At 52.3% G+C, this 18,886-nt stretch overlaps 2 protein-coding genes across 2 annotated transcripts; both read left to right on the forward strand.

Moving 5' to 3' along the window:
• Positions 1–471: 471 nt before the first annotated feature.
• LOC138845799 (MAP/microtubule affinity-regulating kinase 3-like) lies at positions 472–1,917 on the forward strand. The gene is made up of 3 exons (XM_089315618.1): positions 472–1,521; positions 1,634–1,774; positions 1,870–1,917. Exons 1-3 carry the CDS (start codon positions 472–474, stop codon positions 1,915–1,917), a joined length of 1,239 nt encoding a protein of 412 aa, XP_089171744.1.
• A 5,860-nt stretch (positions 1,918–7,777) lies between these two features.
• Positions 7,778–9,223, forward strand: LOC100349584 (MAP/microtubule affinity-regulating kinase 3-like). Its single transcript, XM_089315619.1, has 3 exons — positions 7,778–8,827; positions 8,940–9,080; positions 9,176–9,223. The coding sequence occupies exons 1-3, from the start codon at positions 7,778–7,780 to the stop codon at positions 9,221–9,223; spliced, it is 1,239 nt and encodes a 412-aa protein (XP_089171745.1).
• Positions 9,224–18,886: the final 9,663 nt, after the last annotated feature.

Here is an 18,886-nt window from a genome sequence, read left to right on the forward strand (position 1 = left end):
GTCCGCTTTACCAGGGAGCTATTTCGGTGACCTGTGTGACTTGGACCCATCTTTGTGTGCGCTTGAGCTGGTTGGTGTTGGTGTGCTGTTTGGTTTGTTTGTTTGTTTCTTGTTCTACTTGGTTTTTTCTTTCCCCCATTTGGATTTAGTTTGTTGTTTTCCTCCTATTTCTTTTTTGGCCCATTGTGTCTTTTTTTGCAGTTTTGTTCGTTTTTGGCTTCCCCGCATCTGTAGCTAGACAGCGCGGCTAGATCTCAGAGTGTTAGTGTAGCTATTTAGTGGTTGTTGTTTTGGATTTTCTCTGTTTTTTGTTTTCTGTTTTGGTGAGATAGGGCTTAGTCTTGCCACTGTGTTTGCTAAGTGTAGTTAGTATAGGTAGTGTGGCGCCCTAGTCAGCTCAGCAGGTAGTCCCCTTGTTGTCCCTTTCTTTTGTTAGTTCTTGTAGTTAGGGTAGCTCCTTAGTTAGTGTGTATGGACAGGCATATTAGACAGAGTAGCACAGAGAGTGTAGTCAGGGACACCAGCCTGGAAGGCCGTGAGGGTCTGGATGCCATCACCAGCCATCAGCTTGGTCTCCAGTTGCTGTCGGTCCTGGGCCAGGGCAGCTTCGGCCTGGTGGTGCTGGCCCAGCAGGTGTCCAGCCAGCGGCAGGTGGCCACGAAGATATTCCTTGAAGACTCCAGCGAGCCCTCTGGCACCAGGCGAGTGATGCAAGAGGCCAGCATCATGCAGCTCCTGAGGCACCGGAACATCGTGGAGCTGCTGGAGGTGGGGCGCGTCGGCCATTACCACTGCCTGGTGATGGAGCTGGTGGACGGGGGCGACCTCTACCAGTACGTGATGGAACAGGGCTGCCTGCCGGAGCCCGAGGCCGTGTTCATGTTTGACCAAGTCCTGGCGGCCGTGGGCCACTGCCATGCGCTGCGGGTGGCGCACAGGGACCTCAAGCTGGGGAACCTGCTGCTGGACTCGCAGCTCAACGTGAAGCTGGCGGACTTCGGGCTCAGCAGCTACCTGCCCGTGGACGTGCTGGTGCAGGGCTTCCGCGGGACCCCGGAGTACAGCGCCCCGGAGGTGTTCCAACAGGAGCCCTACGACGCCTTTGCCTCCGACATGTGGAGTTTGGGGGTCATCCTCTTCACCATGCTGGCGGGGATCATGCCCTTCAGCGGGAAGGACTTGGTGGAGCTGCGGGAGTGCATCCAGAGGGGGAGCTACCAGCTCCCGTGTGGGGCCAGCCGGGGCCTGGAGAAGCTCCTGAGCTCCCTCCTCAGCAGGGACCCGTGCGACAGACCCACAGCAGAAATCGCCCTCCAGCAATGGTGGTTTGACCCTCTTCTAGAAGGAGCGGAGGGCGAGGAGCTGAGCGTGGTGCAGCCCCTGGCGGTTCCCGAGGACCCAGAGGCCCAGGAGTACCTGGCGGGCCTGGGTCTGCTTCCGGACGCTGCAGCCTCAGAGCCATCTGGCCCTGGGGGATCCAGCCGGATGTCCCTGCAGCCGCACTCCGGGAGCCTGGAGCAGGTAGAGCCCCGGTGGCAGAGCGCGGGTCTGTCCATGGTCTCCCTGGGTTTCGGGGCATGAGGGAGGTCCAGGGTGCACCTGTCCTTCTCACCTGCCTTCCTCTCTCTCACAGGGACAAAGGGAGCCTGAGTCGGAGTGCGAGGCAGAGCTGGAGTCCGAGTCGGAGCCTGAGTCTGCGTCGCAGCTGGAGTCGGAGTCGGAATCGGAGTCGCTCCCCCAGCCTGAGCTGGATCCTGCTGCTGCTGGCCCCGTGGTTGCCTCTCCCCTCCCTGGACAGCTGCAGGAGAGGAGCCCTGGTGCCAGCCCAGCCCCCGAGCCCGTCCCCGTGGCCGCCCCCTCCACCCCCAGCCCCGGGAGCAGTCCGCACCTGGTGGTGCCAGAGGTCCCAGCAGCTGAGCCTGAGGAGGCTGGGCCCTCAGCATCGGCCTCTGTCCCGAGCAAGGGCCGGCAGGGGCTGGGCAGGAGGATTGGCAGGAGCATCCTCGGATTCCTCCTGCGTGCCTGCTGCCTGCCGGCCCCAGCCCGCGGCCCTGGCCCCCGCAGCCGAAAGGTGGCCCCCAGGTAGCCTGCCTCACTGTGCAAGCTTGGCTGCCTCAGGGCTCGCTTTTGCTTGAGACTTTGCTGTGCTTCTCCCCAATAAAAGTCTTCACTGTACGCATGGAACTGGTCCTGTGTGGTGTTTGGGTCCTGGTGTGCACTGTGCCCTGGTTGCATGGAGTTGGCTACCAGATGGAGCTCACGTGGACAAGTACAGTCCCCTCTGTTGCTCTGGGGCTGCCACAATGGCTGACCTCCTGGACCTTTGAAGAGAGCGATGGCTCCCAGAAGCAGGCTGGGGGTGGGGGGAGGTTGATGTGGGGTAGAGCTTGGAGGGGATTGGGGGTGGGGTGTGGGGAAGGTTGGAGGGTCTGGGGTATGGTAGTTTAGGGGGGTGGAGGTGAGGGAGGGGAGCATGGTGAGGCTGTGGAGGGGGAGGGAGTTAAGGGAGTTAAGGGAGAGAGTTTTATAGTGAGAGAGGGACAGAGAGAAAGGTCTTCCTTTGCCATTGGTTCACCTTCCAATGGCCGCTGTGGTCAGCGCGCTGGGTCGGCGCACCACGCTGATCCGATAGTATGAGCCAGGTACTTATCCTGGTCTCCCATGGGGTGCAGGGCCCAAGCACGTGGGCCATCCTCCACTGCACTCCCGGGCCACAGCAGAGAGCTGGCCTGGAAGAGGGGCAACCGGGACAGAATCCGGTGCCCCGACCAGGACTAGAACCCGGTGTGCCGGCGCCACAAGGTGGAGGATTAGCCTAGTGTGCCGCGGCGTCAGCCCCCCCCCCTTTTTTTTTCCTGACAGGCAGACTTAGTCAGTGAAAGAGACAGAGAGAGAGAGAGAGAGAGAGAGAGAGAGAGACAAGTCTTCCTTCTGTTGGTTCACCCCCCAAATGGCCGCCAAGGCTGGCGTGCTGCACTGATCTGAAGCCAGGAGCCAGGTGCTTCCTCCCAGGCTCCCATGCAGGCCATCCTCCACTGTCTTCCCGGGCCACAGCAGAGAGCTGGACTGGAAGAGGATCAACCGGGACAGAATCCAGAGCCCCAACCGGGATGAGAATCCGGGGTACCGGCGACACAGGAGGAGGACTAGCCTAGTGAGCTGCGGTGCCAGGCAATGATTCCCTTTTTAAAATTGTTTATTTATTTCAAAGTCAAGTTACACAGAGGAGAAGCAGAGAGAGAGAGGTCTTCCATCCACTGGTTCCCTCTCCAATTGGCCGCAACGGCCGGAGCAGCACCAATCCGAAGCCAGGAGCCAGGAACTTCTTCCAGCTCTCATATGTGGGTGCAGGGGCACAAAGACTCGGGCCATCTTCTACTGCTTTCCCAGGCCACAGCAGAGAGCTGGATCAGAAATGGAGGAGCCAGGTCTCAAACCAGCGCCCATATGGGATGCCGGTGCTTCAGGCCAGGACATTAACCAGCTGCACCCAGCACGGGCCCCAAATAACTCCCTGTTTAAAAAAAGACAGGAATACAGAAAGTGTTTTCAATTTTATTTCACTTAATATTTCTCGTTCAGGATTGATTTAGTTTGACTAAAAGTGTCATTTTCTTTTATGACACATGGTGAATGATATTTTCAGATTCTGTCATTGTCAAAAGCACTGATGTCATAAACGCTTCATTGTGGGCATTTGTAATAAACACTTTCTCCCATGGACTGCAGATCATTTCAAAATCACCCACCTGGTGCGAGCAATCTTCACTCAGTCTACTGATTCAAATGCTATCCCTTCCAGAAACAATGTTTTACCTGGTATCTGGGGATCCCTTGGTTGAGGCAAGTTGACCCTTAAACATTTACTGGCACAAGTCTACCCCTATCAATTTGTCACCCATATTCACCTCTGGATTAAAACACGCTGATCTCCAATAAAGACAATAACACAGTCATAATTCTAGTTAAACAGTACAACTACCCTGCATAAAACCAAAATGCATGAGCCATTCCCCAGAAGACAGAAAAGCCCTTGCATGGCATTGGCTCTTCTTCCACTATCGCACAATTAAATATTATAATGTGAAATTAGCAATAATTTGAATATAGCTGTAGAATCAAACATCTTATGTTATACAATGAGTCAATAAAGAATCAAGTATATAGTTGCGTGTTATACACACACATGTATTTATCATAATGAAAAATTCTTCATTACATTATAGTAATCCTTTCTATTTTAAAAAGTATCTCTTTTTATTTACTTGAAATTCAGTGTGACAGAGAGAGAGAGAGGAAGACCACAATGGTAGGCCAGCCGTCCTGTAAGTCCAAGCTGGATAGTTGGCAGAAGCACTGAATGTAGGCAGAGTATGCATGGGCGTCTGTTCCGGGAAACACAGAATGTTGGTCCTACTTGACAAGAGTAGTCCATTGTAACCAACCTGCCACCAGGTAGATGACGGATTTCCCCAGCAACTGATGTCATATTGACATGGAATTGGTCGGACTCTGTCCCAGTTGCTCCTCTTCCAGTCCAGCTCACTGCTGTGGCCCGGGAAGGCAGTGGAGGATGGCCCAAGTGCTTGGGCCCTGCACTCCATGGGAGACCAGGAGGAAGCATTGGCTCCTGGTTTTGGATCTCTCTCTCACTGTCCACTCTGCCTGTCAAAAAGAAAAAAAAAGAAAAAAAAAGGGCGGTCAGGGGGGAAATTCTTTACTTGAAAGTCAGAGTTACAGAGAGAGACAGACAGACAGACAGAGAAACCTTCCATCCACTGGTTCACTGATTAGATGGCCACAAGTGCCAGGGCTGGGCCACGCCGATCTGGGAACCAGGAGTTTTATCCAGGTTCACAGGTGGGTGGCAGGGTGAAAACAGTTGGGCCCTCATCTACTGCTCTGCCTAGGCAGTAATCAGGGAGCTGGGTCAGAAGTGGAGCAACTACGACGCGATGCAGCATCCATATAGGATGCTACGGGCGATGGCTTTACCTACTATGCCAGTGCACAGGCCCTGCTTCCTGAATTTCTTAAAGAGAAGTATTACTGGCTGATCTCAGAGATCATAATACCTACAAATCATGTTTATTCTGCATGTTTAATATGTGTAAAATTATTCATCAAATTTAAGAATTTGATTTCTATATTAGAAAATTCAGGTTGAAAATGAACACATACAGCTCAACAGGAAAGCATATTTCTAGACAGTGTAAAACCAAGAATAGTGCTAAAAGATACTAAATGTATGCAGATGCTTTTTTTTTTCATCATTCAAGTTGAATTCCACATTGTCCTGGAATCCTAGCTAGAGATATTAGGCAAGAGAAAAAATCAAGGGCATCTAAATTAAAGAGGGAGGCCCAATTGTCACTTTTGGCCAATGATACTATCTTACATGTAGAAAACCAGCAAAGACTCCACCAAAAACCCGAGAGAGCAAATACACTCCACAAAGTGTCAGGGTGCAACGTCAACATACAATGCCCAGTAGAAAGCAATCCCATGTTCCATAGCTACACTAGGGAAAAGAGCATAGTTGGCAATACATGTGACTGAAGAAGCAAAAGATCTCTACAATGAAAACTAGGAATCTTAGATGAAAGAAATTAAAGAGTATTTTGCCGTCCTGCCCAGGGTCCTGTAGTTCAGCCTCAAAGATGCCTTTCACGCCGAGCAGGCTTAGTGGTGAGAACTGCCCATGTCCCTCCAGACTTCAAGTTCAAACTTCAAAGTCAATGCTGAAGTAGAAAGAGGTGGGAAGCTAGGACTAGAGCTCAACTCTCTTTCACAGGGTAAGTTTCTTTTTCTCTAAAAAAAAAAAAAGGAAAATTAGCTGTTTATTTCAGAGAGTTACAGAGAGAAGGGGGGAGACAGACAGAATGAGAGAGAGTGAGTGAGAGAGAGAGAGTAAAAGAAAGAGAAAGAGAAAGAGAATGAGAAAGATATCTTCAAACCGCTGTTTCACTCCCCAAATTGCAACAATTGACACCTCTGGATCAGGCCATGGGAGGAGCCTAGAACTCCATCCAGGTCTCACACATGGGTGGTAGAGACCCAAATACTTGGACCACCTTCCCCTGCTTAACCAGGCACAATAGAAGGAGCTGGATTGTAAGTGGAGCACCCAGGCCTCCAATCAGCGCCAAATAGGATGCCCCAAACATACGACCATATGAGTAGCAGGGTTTAATCTGCTGGACCCCAGTGTCAGCCGCAGGCTACCTGTCTAAAGGGCTTGACGGGGGGAGGTCTGTGCTTTCACCATCTGAGGACACCCCAGGAAGCCATGATCTTTCCTAAAATTTACTGGGGAGTTATGGATTTAGGTGTGGTACTTTTTAAGGACTACCACGCCACTCTCCACACGTGTACTTAGCTGCAATCAACCACAGCAAACCACCAGCCTTTCCATCTAACCGTCTCTCTCTGAAGAAGGCACATCAGCAGCAGAGAGGGAGCTCTTTCTCAACATCAAGTCTACTGGAGCCCTGACCTTCATCTTCCAGCACCCAGAGCAAACACTGAGGACCACATCTCTGCTCATTTTCAATGACTCAGTTCAAGGCTTTTTGTTCGAGTGGCCCAGGAACCCTGAGACCTCTGGACATGCCTCCATTTCTCCCTGCGATTCTAAGGACAATTTGGAGGCTGCAGCTGACACTTGGTTGGCCTTCCAGACCTGGACCATAGCAACCCAGCTACATGCTGGTCCTCCAGGCTGTCTAACAAGGAATCTAGCGATGGTCTTAGGGGGAAAGGATGATGATGGATCCCTTCCTCTCAGCTCTGTGGATGGGAAGAATGTGCCTGATGGTGTCATGGGCAACAGAACACTTGGTCAAGGATTTCATGATGCCAGAGTGGCTGTCACCTCATTCTGAGACCTATAGCTCTGAGGTTCAAGGCAATGGGACGTGTATCTAGATGGTAGACAATCGGAGGTCTTAAAGACCCCACAGTTGCTATCACTCCTTAAACCAGAGATGAAAAGGCCATAGGTACATCCTACGTTTAATGTTCAAAATTAAACATTACTCTGTATCACCAATCTAAGCCAAAAGCTCTTGGGGTCTTTGATTTTGTGTAAGAGGAAGTTTGTTGAGAAAACCTCCGAGGATTAGCTGTGGCTGTGACTGGTCCCCGCCCGCCTCTGACTTCATAAGGACCAACTGTCATGAAATAGAAAGTCGTGCAAGTCCCTGAAGGACTGCCATTGGCCCATTTCTCGCTCTGACTTCATAAGGAGCCCTGTGAGGACAGGATTCCACACGCCTATATAAGCGGCTGCGCGGCCCAGGTTTTTGTCCGCTTTACCAGGGAGCTATTTCGGTGACCTGTGTGACTTGGACCCATCTTTGTGTGCGCTTGAGCTGGTTGGTGTTGGTGTGCTGTTTGGTTTGTTTGTTTGTTTCTTGTTCTACTTGGTTTTTTCTTTCCCCCATTTGGATTTAGTTTGTTGTTTTCCTCCTATTTCTTTTTTGGCCCATTGTGTCTTTTTTTGCAGTTTTGTTCGTTTTTGGCTTCCCCGCATCTGTAGCTAGACAGCGCGGCTAGATCTCAGAGTGTTAGTGTAGCTATTTAGTGGTTGTTGTTTTGGATTTTCTCTGTTTTTTGTTTTCTGTTTTGGTGAGATAGGGCTTAGTCTTGCCACTGTGTTTGCTAAGTGTAGTTAGTATAGGTAGTGTGGCGCCCTAGTCAGCTCAGCAGGTAGTCCCCTTGTTGTCCCTTTCTTTTGTTAGTTCTTGTAGTTAGGGTAGCTCCTTAGTTAGTGTGTATGGACAGGCATATTAGACAGAGTAGCACAGAGAGTGTAGTCAGGGACACCAGCCTGGAAGGCCGTGAGGGTCTGGATGCCATCACCAGCCATCAGCTTGGTCTCCAGTTGCTGTCGGTCCTGGGCCAGGGCAGCTTCGGCCTGGTGGTGCTGGCCCAGCAGGTGTCCAGCCAGCGGCAGGTGGCCACGAAGATATTCCTTGAAGACTCCAGCGAGCCCTCTGGCACCAGGCGAGTGATGCAAGAGGCCAGCATCATGCAGCTCCTGAGGCACCCGAACATCGTGGAGCTGCTGGAGGTGGGGCGCGTCGGCCATTACCACTGCCTGGTGATGGAGCTGGTGGACGGGGGCGACCTCTACCAGTACGTGATGGAACAGGGCTGCCTGCCGGAGCCCGAGGCCGTGTTCATGTTTGACCAAGTCCTGGCGGCCGTGGGCCACTGCCATGCGCTGCGGGTGGCGCACAGGGACCTCAAGCTGGGGAACCTGCTGCTGGACTCGCAGCTCAACGTGAAGCTGGCGGACTTCGGGCTCAGCAGCTACCTGCCCGTGGACGTGCTGGTGCAGGGCTTCCGCGGGACCCCGGAGTACAGCGCCCCGGAGGTGTTCCAACAGGAGCCCTACGACGCCTTTGCCTCCGACATGTGGAGTTTGGGGGTCATCCTCTTCACCATGCTGGCGGGGATCATGCCCTTCAGCGGGAAGGACTTGGTGGAGCTGCGGGAGTGCATCCAGAGGGGGAGCTACCAGCTCCCGTGTGGGGCCAGCCGGGGCCTGGAGAAGCTCCTGAGCTCCCTCCTCAGCAGGGACCCGTGCGACAGACCCACAGCAGAAATCGCCCTCCAGCAATGGTGGTTTGACCCTCTTCTAGAAGGAGCGGAGGGCGAGGAGCTGAGCGTGGTGCAGCCCCTGGCGGTTCCCGAGGACCCAGAGGCCCAGGAGTACCTGGCGGGCCTGGGTCTGCTTCCGGACGCTGCAGCCTCAGAGCCATCTGGCCCTGGGGGATCCAGCCGGATGTCCCTGCAGCCGCACTCCGGGAGCCTGGAGCAGGTAGAGCCCCGGTGGCAGAGCGCGGGTCTGTCCATGGTCTCCCTGGGTTTCGGGGCATGAGGGAGGTCCAGGGTGCACCTGTCCTTCTCACCTGCCTTCCTCTCTCTCACAGGGACAAAGGGAGCCTGAGTCGGAGTGCGAGGCAGAGCTGGAGTCCGAGTCGGAGCCTGAGTCTGCGTCGCAGCTGGAGTCGGAGTCGGAATCGGAGTCGCTCCCCCAGCCTGAGCTGGATCCTGCTGCTGCTGGCCCCGTGGTTGCCTCTCCCCTCCCTGGACAGCTGCAGGAGAGGAGCCCTGGTGCCAGCCCAGCCCCCGAGCCCGTCCCCGTGGCCGCCCCCTCCACCCCCAGCCCCGGGAGCAGTCCGCACCTGGTGGTGCCAGAGGTCCCAGCAGCTGAGCCTGAGGAGGCTGGGCCCTCAGCATCGGCCTCTGTCCCGAGCAAGGGCCGGCAGGGGCTGGGCAGGAGGATTGGCAGGAGCATCCTCGGATTCCTCCTGCGTGCCTGCTGCCTGCCGGCCCCAGCCCGCGGCCCTGGCCCCCGCAGCCGAAAGGTGGCCCCCAGGTAGCCTGCCTCAGTGACAAGCTGACCTGCCTCAGGGCTCGCATTTGCTTGAGACTTTGCTGTGCTTCTCCCCAATAAAAGTCTTCACTGTACGCATGGAACTGGTCCTGTGTGGTGTTTGGGTCCTGGTGTGCACTGTGCCCTGGTTGCATGGAGTTGGCTACCAGATGGAGCTCACATGGACAAGTACAGTCCCCTCTGTCGCTCTAAGGCTGCCACAGTGGCTGACCTCCTGGACCTTTGAAGAGAGCGATGGCTCCCAGAAGCTGGCTGGGGGTGGGGGGAGGTTGATGCGGGGTAGAGGTTGGAGGGGATTGGGTGTGGGGTGTGGGGAAGGTGGGAGGGTCTGGGGTGTGGTAGTTCAGGGGGGTGGAAGTGAGGGAGGGGAGCATGGTGAGGCTGTGGAGGGGGAGGGAGTTAAGGGAGAGAGTGAGAGGCTCAAACATGCACAGTTGCTACTACACAGGAAGGAGGGTCCCTGCATCTGTGACACAGCAGGGAGGTCCTGTCACTAGTGATGTGCATGGAGGCAGAGCTGAGAGTGTCCATACCCAGTGTCCACCTGCATTACCCATGGAGAACAAGACCCGCCCCGAAGGCCAAGCACTCTGACATCACAGTGTGTGGGATTGGCCAGGTGTGGACTCAGACAGCTACCGGTGGGAGCTGAGCAAGAATTCCAACTGTGGTCTGGTTCATCAGAGATCAGAGGGGGCCATGTAGCTGTGGTTTCTCTGCAAGTGTCCCGGACACTGGGTCATCTGGCCCCAGCCTGGCCTTCCAAAGCTGCCTGTGCAAACAGGTGGGGGGTGCACGTAGAACTGGGGGCTGCCTGTAGAGCAGAGTGTCCCTCGGGCTCCTCCTGGGGGAGCTGTGGACACGGAGCCCTCCACACCCAGGATAATTTTCTGAGCTCCATGTTTCCTGGGGTTGGGAGCTAGTTCTAGGGAATGATCATTTCTTTCAAATAGGAGGCAACATGGAGGCTCCACCAAGATGGATCACAGCCCTTTTGCTGTTCTGCCTCCTCCTGGGACAGAATCGGGCTGTGAGTGCTTCAGCTTGAGTGGGTGGTCAGGCCATTCTAGGAGGGCCTCTGGGAAGGGACAGGGAAAAGTGACTTCAGAGACATCTCAAGGGCACCCCCAGGACTGACAGATGGTTCATGGAGATCCTGGTGGGTAGCACAGTGAGCCCTGTTCAGGGCTGACATGCAGACACTCTGTGTGTGCTCCCCGCACCTATGTGACCTGCCTACTGTTGTCAGAGGTGCAATGGGAACACAGGTACTGCTGGTGTGTGTGCACCTGCCTCAAGTCCACAACACAAGGGCAAGTCACTAGAAGCAGGCCCTGTTGGGTGTCACAGATGGGGCTGAGTTGGGTCCTCCGTAGCCTTGCTTCTCCCGACCTTGCTGCGGAGTTTCCTGACTGACCGAGCATTGGCGGCGACCCATAGTGGTCACGGCCTGTGGGGGGTCCTATTTCCTCCCCCCTCAGGTGAGATTGTCCTTCACCTGAGGGCAGGGCTGGGGAACAAGAAGCAGCAGGGACGGGCTGGCATGCTGTTGCCCCGTCTGCTCCCGGGTGTGGATTTTCTTTCTGCCCAGCAGCCCAAAGTGTGGACCCCAGTGTTGCTGTCCTTCAAACCCGTGTCTGGCTCTGTCCCCTTCAGGGCAGGACTCGGCTCCTCCCCTCACACTGGGGACCTTCGCTCACCTGCCCCCTGCCCGCCTTTCCCTCTGCACACATTGGACGGCCTTGGTAGACACAGATCCTGGGCCACCTCTGGGCCTTTACACGTGCTCTTTCCTCCCCGAGAAGCCAGCAGGCCCAGGTGACCTTCAGGATCTGGAACTGCTTCTGGGTCTCCCATGCTGGGTGTCAGGGGCCCAAGGCCTTGGGTGCTCACCTGGTCGCTCTCAGTGTGCCTTGACTAGGAATGTGAAATCGAATGCCTTGTGGTGACAGGACTAGAACCCAGGTACCTGCGAGGCTTTTCTGCATCCTAAGTGGGGTCTTAACCCCTGCCCCAGACACCTGCACCTCTTGGGGTTTATTTAAACGAATGAACTCTATGTGAATGCTGCTGTAGAGACCTGTGCTTTTCTGTTTTTCAATCTTTAAACGTGCACTGCATGGAGATATGAGTAGATGTATTTCAGGTATCACTTACAGAGACCTTATACTTCAGATTTTTTTCAACATGCTGACCAAGAAACACTCTTCAAGAACCCACTCTTTTGCGATTGTGACATTATCTTTATTTCAATCATAAAGGAAATAAACACTTGAATCCAGAGTACATAATTGAATTTTTAATTTTTTTTTATTGACAGGCAGAGTGGACAGTGAAAGAGAGAGACAGAGAGAAAGGTCTTCCTTTGCCTTTGGTTCACCCTCCAATGGCCGCCGTGGCTGGTACACTGCGCTGATCCGAAAGCAGGAGCCAGGTGCTTCTCCTGGTCTCCCATGGGGTGCAGGGCCCAACACTTGGGTCATCCTCTACTGCCTTCTCGGGCCACAGCAGAGAGCTGGCCTGGAAGAGGGGCAACCGGGACAGAATCCGGTGCCCCGACCAGGACTAGAACCCGGTGTGCCGGTGCCGCAAGGCGGAGGATTAGCCTAGTGAGCCGCGGCGCCGGCCTGAATTTTAATTTATATCTATTTCCTAATTCATCAGTAGGTGTGCAAGAATAGTTTGAGAGAGAGAAAGGTATTTCATCAGCTAGTTCCTTTCCCAGAAGGCCGCAGTGACCAAGGCTAGGACAGGCCAAAGTCAGGAGCGAGGAGATTCATCGAGGTCTCCACTTGGGATGCAGGGCCTCCAGAAGGTGGGCCATCTTTCTCTGCTTCTCTCGGGCCGTCTGGAGGGAGCTGGATCAGCGGGGAGCATCCTGCTCTGGAACAGGTACCCACTGGGGATGTCGGCATTCCAGGCAGCAGCTTAACTGACTATGCACCAAGCTCCCCCTCCTCCACCCACTCCTAAAACCTTCAGGATCTTTAAATATCTTTTTCAATAGTAGAGCAATAGAGAAGGGGAGATCAGGGAGAGAGAGAGAGAGAGATGTGCTGGTTCACATCTGAAATGCCTGCAACAGCAGGGGCTAGGCCAGGCTGAAGTCAGGAGCCATCAGCTCCATCAGGAAGTCGGGTCAGAAACACAGCAGCTGGGACCTGACCCACACCATCCGATCTGGATGCTCGTGTCACAGGCAGTATCTTAACGCCCTGTGTCCAGACGCTGGCCACTCCCCTCACATTTTCAAAGGAACTAGTCATTCTCCTGCAACAGTGTTGGGGAACGGGACAGCCTGGCCAGCTGTGCCCCTCCCGACATGTACAAGCACAAGAAGTTTAGTGCTGGTTTTTTTCCACCCTGCCCGTTGCTAATTGCAAGATCCTGTTTTGACTTTAAGCATCCTGTTATTGCATGTTTCCCACACTTAGTTGGTAACATGTTTTCCGTGAATCATATATAAATAGGTGGACGATGGGCGGGAGTGAATGAATGAACGCTGGTAAAAGACGGAGAATGAATGAACGCTGGTAAAAGGCGGAGTGAATGAATGAACACTGGTAAAAGGCGGAGTGAATGAATGAACGCCAGTAACAGGCGGGAGTTGTGAATGAACGCCGGTAACAGGCGGGAGCTGTGAATGAATGCCAGTAGTAAGCGGGAGTGGTGAATGAAGGAGTTGTGAATGAATGCCGGTAACAGGGCGGGCGTTCGCGACATGTAATGCGAGTCTGCTGAAAAATAAAGTGGAAGCTGAAAAGCCAATAAACGCGTCTGGTGTCTCCGAGGTCTCGCCGGCATTAACCTATCCAGAAGGTGTACGCCTGCACAACAGCACTTATGCACTTCTCTTGTGATGCTTGTACAGTACCAGGGGCCAGTGTAGATCATCGCTGTGATAATTCCTATCCCAGATATGTGGCAGTGACCCGGATGCGGCCAGCCTTGTGCACGACATGGAAAGCCACCCCTTGAGATTCACTCTTTGCTCATTGCCTGGGAAAAGAGCAAAAAGGGGCCAAGTGTTCACCTGCTCTGACCTCATAAGGACCAACTGTCATGAAATACAAATTTATGCCCGTCCCTGCTGGGCTGCCATTGGTCCCTTTTCTATGCGTCTTCTGTGGCCTGCTTCCCATGTTGGATAATTCTCTCCTTTTAAATTCTATCAACTGTAACTTGACTTCTAGAATGGGAAATTCAGGTTAAAAATGAACAATATGCATTGAAATGAAAATATATTGATAGGCATTGGCAATTCCAGATCAATGGTAAAAGGCACTAAAATATCAACAAATTAATTTTCTTTACTGAAATTTTACTCAACATGATGCTGGGAGGCCTACCTAGAGAAACTGGGCTAGAAAAATAAAGGGCCTCTAAACTGGAAAGGAGGAAGTCAAATGTTCACAGTGGCAAAGGATGTGATCTTAGAAAACCCCAAGGTGCGACCAAAAAGATGATAGAACCAAGACATTCAGTAAACCTGCAGGCTACAAAGTCGATATACACAACCAGTATACACAGTATACTGTATGCTGGTATACACAGTATGTACTGTACACATGTATACACAGTATACACAGTGTACACAGTCATACACCGAAAGTGAATTATCTGGAAAAGAAACCTAGAGAGCAAGCCCATACCCAAGAGCTACAAGAAAGAAAAAGAAAATACCCCAGAGAAATGTAATCAAGGAGACAAAGATCACAACAAAGTCTAACATTATAGATGAAAGTAATTGAGGAGTATTTTTAAACTGGGGAGTAGCGTGCAATGCTGGTAGCTTTTTGGGCTACAATACACTATTCCAACACACATACCCAACACAATCTGAGCCTACCAGACAATTAGCCTCCCCAGAGATCTCATTTCTTTATGGCTTTGGCGTCCTGTGCAGGGTCCTGTGGATCAGCCTCAAAGATCCCTTTCGTGCAGAGCAGGCCTGGTGGTAACTGTCCGTGTCCCTCCAAACTTCACGTTCAATCTTCAAGGTCGCGGCGACAGTATAAAAGGTGGGGAACACAGGACTAGGGCTCCACCCTCTTTCACAATGTGAGTGAGTTTACCTTTTCTAAAAAAAAAAAACACAATTATTACCTATTTAAAGTGACAGTTATGAGAGAGAGAAGGCGGGAGATAGAGAGAGAGGGTGGGGACACAGAAGGAGAAAGAGAGCGATGGCATCTAACTGCTGATTTACTCCCCCAAAGAGCCACAATTGCCACCTCTGGGTCAGGCCAAAGCCAGGAGCCAGAACTCCATCCAACCCTGCCAAAGGAGTGGCAGAGGCTTTCCCAGGCACAAAAGTAGGGAGCTGGTTTGGAAGTGGAGCCAGGCCTCCAAAGAGCACCCACATGGGATGCTAGTACAGCAGGTTTAACCTGCAGGACCCCAGTGTCAGCTGCAGGCTACAAGTCTTTCTAAGGACTTGACGGGGTGAGGTCTGGGCTTTCACCATCTGAGGACACCCAGGAAGCCATGATCTTTCCTTAAAATTTACTGGTGAGTTTTGGATTAAGGTGTGGTACTTTTTAAGGACTACAACGCCACTCTCCACACATGTACTTAGTTGCAATCAACCACAACTGGGTCCTGCTGCTGCTGCCCCCGTGGTTGCTTCTCCCCTCCCTGGAGGGCTGCAGGAGAGGAGCCCTGGTGCCAGCCCAGCCCCCGAGCCCGTCCCCGTGGCCGCCCCCTCCACCCCCAGTCCCGGGAGCAGTCCGCACCTGGTGGTGCCAGAGGTCCCAGCAGCTGAGCCTGAGGAGGCTGGGCCCTCAGCATTGGCCTCTGTCCCGAGCAAGGGCCGGCAGGGGCTGGGCAGGAGGATTGGCAGGAGTATCCTCGGATTCCTCCTGCGTGCCTGCTGCCTGCCGGCCCCAGCCCGCGGCCCTGGCCCCCGCAGCCGAAAGGTGGCCCCCAGGTAGCCTGCCTCAGTGTGCAAGCTGAGCTGCCTCAGGGCTCGCATTTGCTTGAGACTTTGCTGTGCTTCTCCCCAGTAAAAGTCTTCACTGTATGCATGGAACTGGTCCTGTGTGGTGTTTGGGTCCTGGTGTGCACTGTGCCCTGGTTGCATGGAGTTGGCTACCAGATGGAGCTCACGTGGACAAGTACAGTCCCCTCTGTCGCTCTGGGGCTGCCACAATGGCAGACCTCCTGGACCTGAGAAGAGAGCGATGGCTCCCAGAAGCAGGCTGGGGGTGGGGGGAGGTTGATGTGGGGTAGAAGTTGGTGGGGAATTGGGTGTCGGGTGTGGGGAAGGTTGGAGGGTCTGGGGTGTGGTGGTTTAGGGGGGTGGAGGTGAGGGAGGGGAGCATGGTGAGGCTGTGGAGGGGGAGGGAGTTAAGGGAGAGAGTGAGAGGCTCAAACATGCACAGTTGCTGCTACACAGGAAGGAGGGTCCCTGCATCTGTGACACAGCAGGGAGGTCCTGTCACTAGTGATGTGCATGGAAGCAGAGCTGAGAGTGTCCATACCCAGTGTCCACCTGCATTACCCATGGAGAACAAGACCCACCCCGAAGGCCAAGCACTCTGACATCACAGTGTGTGGGATTGGCCAGGTGTGGACTCAGACAGCTACCGGTGGGAGCTAGTTCATTTCCAAGAAGGCCGCCATGACCAAGGCTAGGACAGGATAAAGTCAGGAGCGAGGAGCTTCATTGAGGTCTCCCACTTGGGCTGCAGGGTCCTCAGAAGGTGGGCCGTCTTTCTCTGTTTCTCTCGGGCCATCAGGAGGGAGCAGGATCAGCGGGGAGCATCCTGCTCTGGAACAGGTACCCACTGGGGATGTCGGCATTCCAGGCAGCAGCTTAACTGACTATGCACCATGCTCCCCCTCCCCCACCCACTCCTAAAACCTTCAGGATTTTTAAATATCTTTTTCAATAGTAGAGCAATGGAGAAGGGGAGAATCAGGGAGAGGGAGAAAAGGAGATCTGCTGGTTCACCCCTGAAATGGGAAATGGGTGAGTATTCCCCAGTGGTCAGTTGGGGACAATAAGACTGCATTGAGTCAAAGAAAAACAAAACAAGGGCCCAGAGAACCCCCTGCCTGTTTGAGGAAAACCACATGTTTTTCTGTGGTCTGTGCTTTTATTTAGCTCTGGGCTGAATTGTAAAGGCAAGTGCATGCGAATCAACGTTTTGCTTTCCCGAGTCACTGGGGGAACATACATTACACAGGACACATATGCTGCTGTTCAATAACACTTGTGGTTTGGATGTCTTTAGGAGCAACTCTAGCTACTGCATGAGCCCAAGAGTTTTGATTTATGCAAGCTGTGCCTTATCAATATGGGTGAGATGAATTACAATACAATTCATGTATGTGGGGTGGTTAAGAGAAGGGTGATACTGTGCACAATTATAGGAGCTCAAAATTTGGGACACAAAATGTGTTTGTGTGTGTGTGTGTGTGTGTGTGTGTAAGAGTGTTTTGAATTGCTAAATAGAGCACAGACAGGGGACAGTGCATGAGACGTCTGAGGGTGGGGTGTGCCAGTAAATAGTGATACAGTGAACACTGTGACACCACCACCCTGTGGAGGCCCGGATGCAGCCAGGCTGGCCACAGTCCCGTCCTCACGGGCGAGCAGTGCCCCTGAACCTCACTTGCACAGCATTCGCGTCTCTGCTTTCTTCACGGTGCCGTCAGTGCTGTGGACATCCTGGAGAGGCGCAGCTTGGTCTCTGGACTTGATATAAATAAACTGTCTTGTTGGTCAAAGTCCCTGACGTTTACTTCTTTGGCTGAACGCTGTACAGGAAACAATGTTGCTGTGGCAGGTGGCTCTGGTTTGATATTTCCTGTTGTTATACACTTTTTATAATGTTGACTCTTATTGCTGGTTTGACCTGTGAGTTCTTTAAAATTAGAATTCCTAGCTTACACACATAAGAGGATTTTCTACTTGTCCTACTGATGTTTAGCTTTTCTTGAGATGAGAGAAGATTCTCCATATGAGTTCAATATTTTGAAACTAAAGTTCTCTCTCGATCCATTATAGGGGCAATTTGTAGAAATGTTTCAAGTGCTGAAAAAGCATAAAGTATATTCTGAAGTTATTGGGTGCAATTTTCTATGTGGCCTTTAGGTGGAATGAATAATGTACACACAAGCATATACACCAAAATATATTGCCTTTAAAAAAGAGTATATTTATTTATTTGAAAGAGTTGCAGAGAGAGGGAGAGACAGAGAGAGATCTTCCATCTGCTGGTTCACTCCTCCAATGGCTCCAATGGCCAGGGCTGGGCTAGGCTGAAGCCAGGAGCCAGGAGCTCCATCTGGGTCTCCCACGTAGGTGCAGGGATCCAAGTGCTCTGGCCATTTTCTGCTGCTTTCCCACGGGCATTCCCAGGGAGCTGGATCAGAAGTGGAGCATCCAGGACTGGAAAGGGCGCCCATATGGATGCTGGCATCACAGGCAGCAGCTCAACCCACTGCCTCCGTGCTGGCCCTGTTAATAGGTTTATAGTTTTTGCTTGTTCTATCAATTACCAAGAGGAATGTGGTAAGTTAAAATCTACCACCATGACTGTCTATTTCTTTTTTTACATTCTAGACATTGTTTTTGTCAGATATTTTGAGCCCTTGGTATTAAGTGCATGTAAAATTTGAATTTTTGAATCTTTCTGATGAATGGACCTTTTATCATAAATGGTCCTCTTTATCTCATGTAATACTTTTAGCCTCAAAGTCTATTCTTTCAGATATTAATTTAGTTCAGGCAGATTCCTTTTCGTTAGTGTTTGCAAGGAATATCATGGCCCCTCTTCCTATGTATGATCTACCTAATTCTTTTGCTTGAAGGTGTTTCTTTAAAAGGAATACAACTGTATTTTTAAATCCACGTTGTCAGTCTTTATCCCTCAACTGGGAAGGTTCATCTGTTTATACGTGATGATAACTGGTGAGGCATTTAAGCTCCACATACCATCTCAGTTTGCATTTTCTGGTCACCTGGCCTCCTAAGTGTCTCTTTCTCCCTTCTTTTGATCTCCTTAACATTCTCCCCCTCATTTTGTCTTTTGGCATTTTATTGTGGGTTTTTTCTTCATGCATTGTTGCCGCTAATTCTCAACAGTGTTGCAGTGGATTTGTTTCTGAGAGGAACAGCGTGGTGGGGGCAAGAGGTGCGGTGTCACCACACAGACCCCTGTAGTCAGGTGAAAGCAGGCTTGAGGTGAGCAGCCTGCAGACTCGTTTACTTCAGTTGAAACTCTGTCTTATATAGCCAAGACTAGCCAATCTGATCAAGGGGCTGTCTGTGCCCCATCCAATCACAGCCTGCCAGCCAGTCTCCAAAGCCATCCAATCACAGCCTGTTGCCAGGCAGTTTCCAAAGCCATCCAATCACAGCCTGTTGCCAGGCAGTTTCCAAAGCCATCCAATCACAGCCTGCCAGCCAGTCTCCAAAGCCATCCAATCACAGCCTGTTGCCAGGCAGTTTCCAAAGCCATTCCTGAATAA

This window comes from Oryctolagus cuniculus, chromosome 16, assembly GCF_051225735.1.
Source record: "Oryctolagus cuniculus isolate XC-2025 breed Fujian yellow rabbit chromosome 16, ASM5122573v1, whole genome shotgun sequence".
NCBI lineage: Eukaryota > Metazoa > Chordata > Mammalia > Lagomorpha > Leporidae > Oryctolagus > Oryctolagus cuniculus.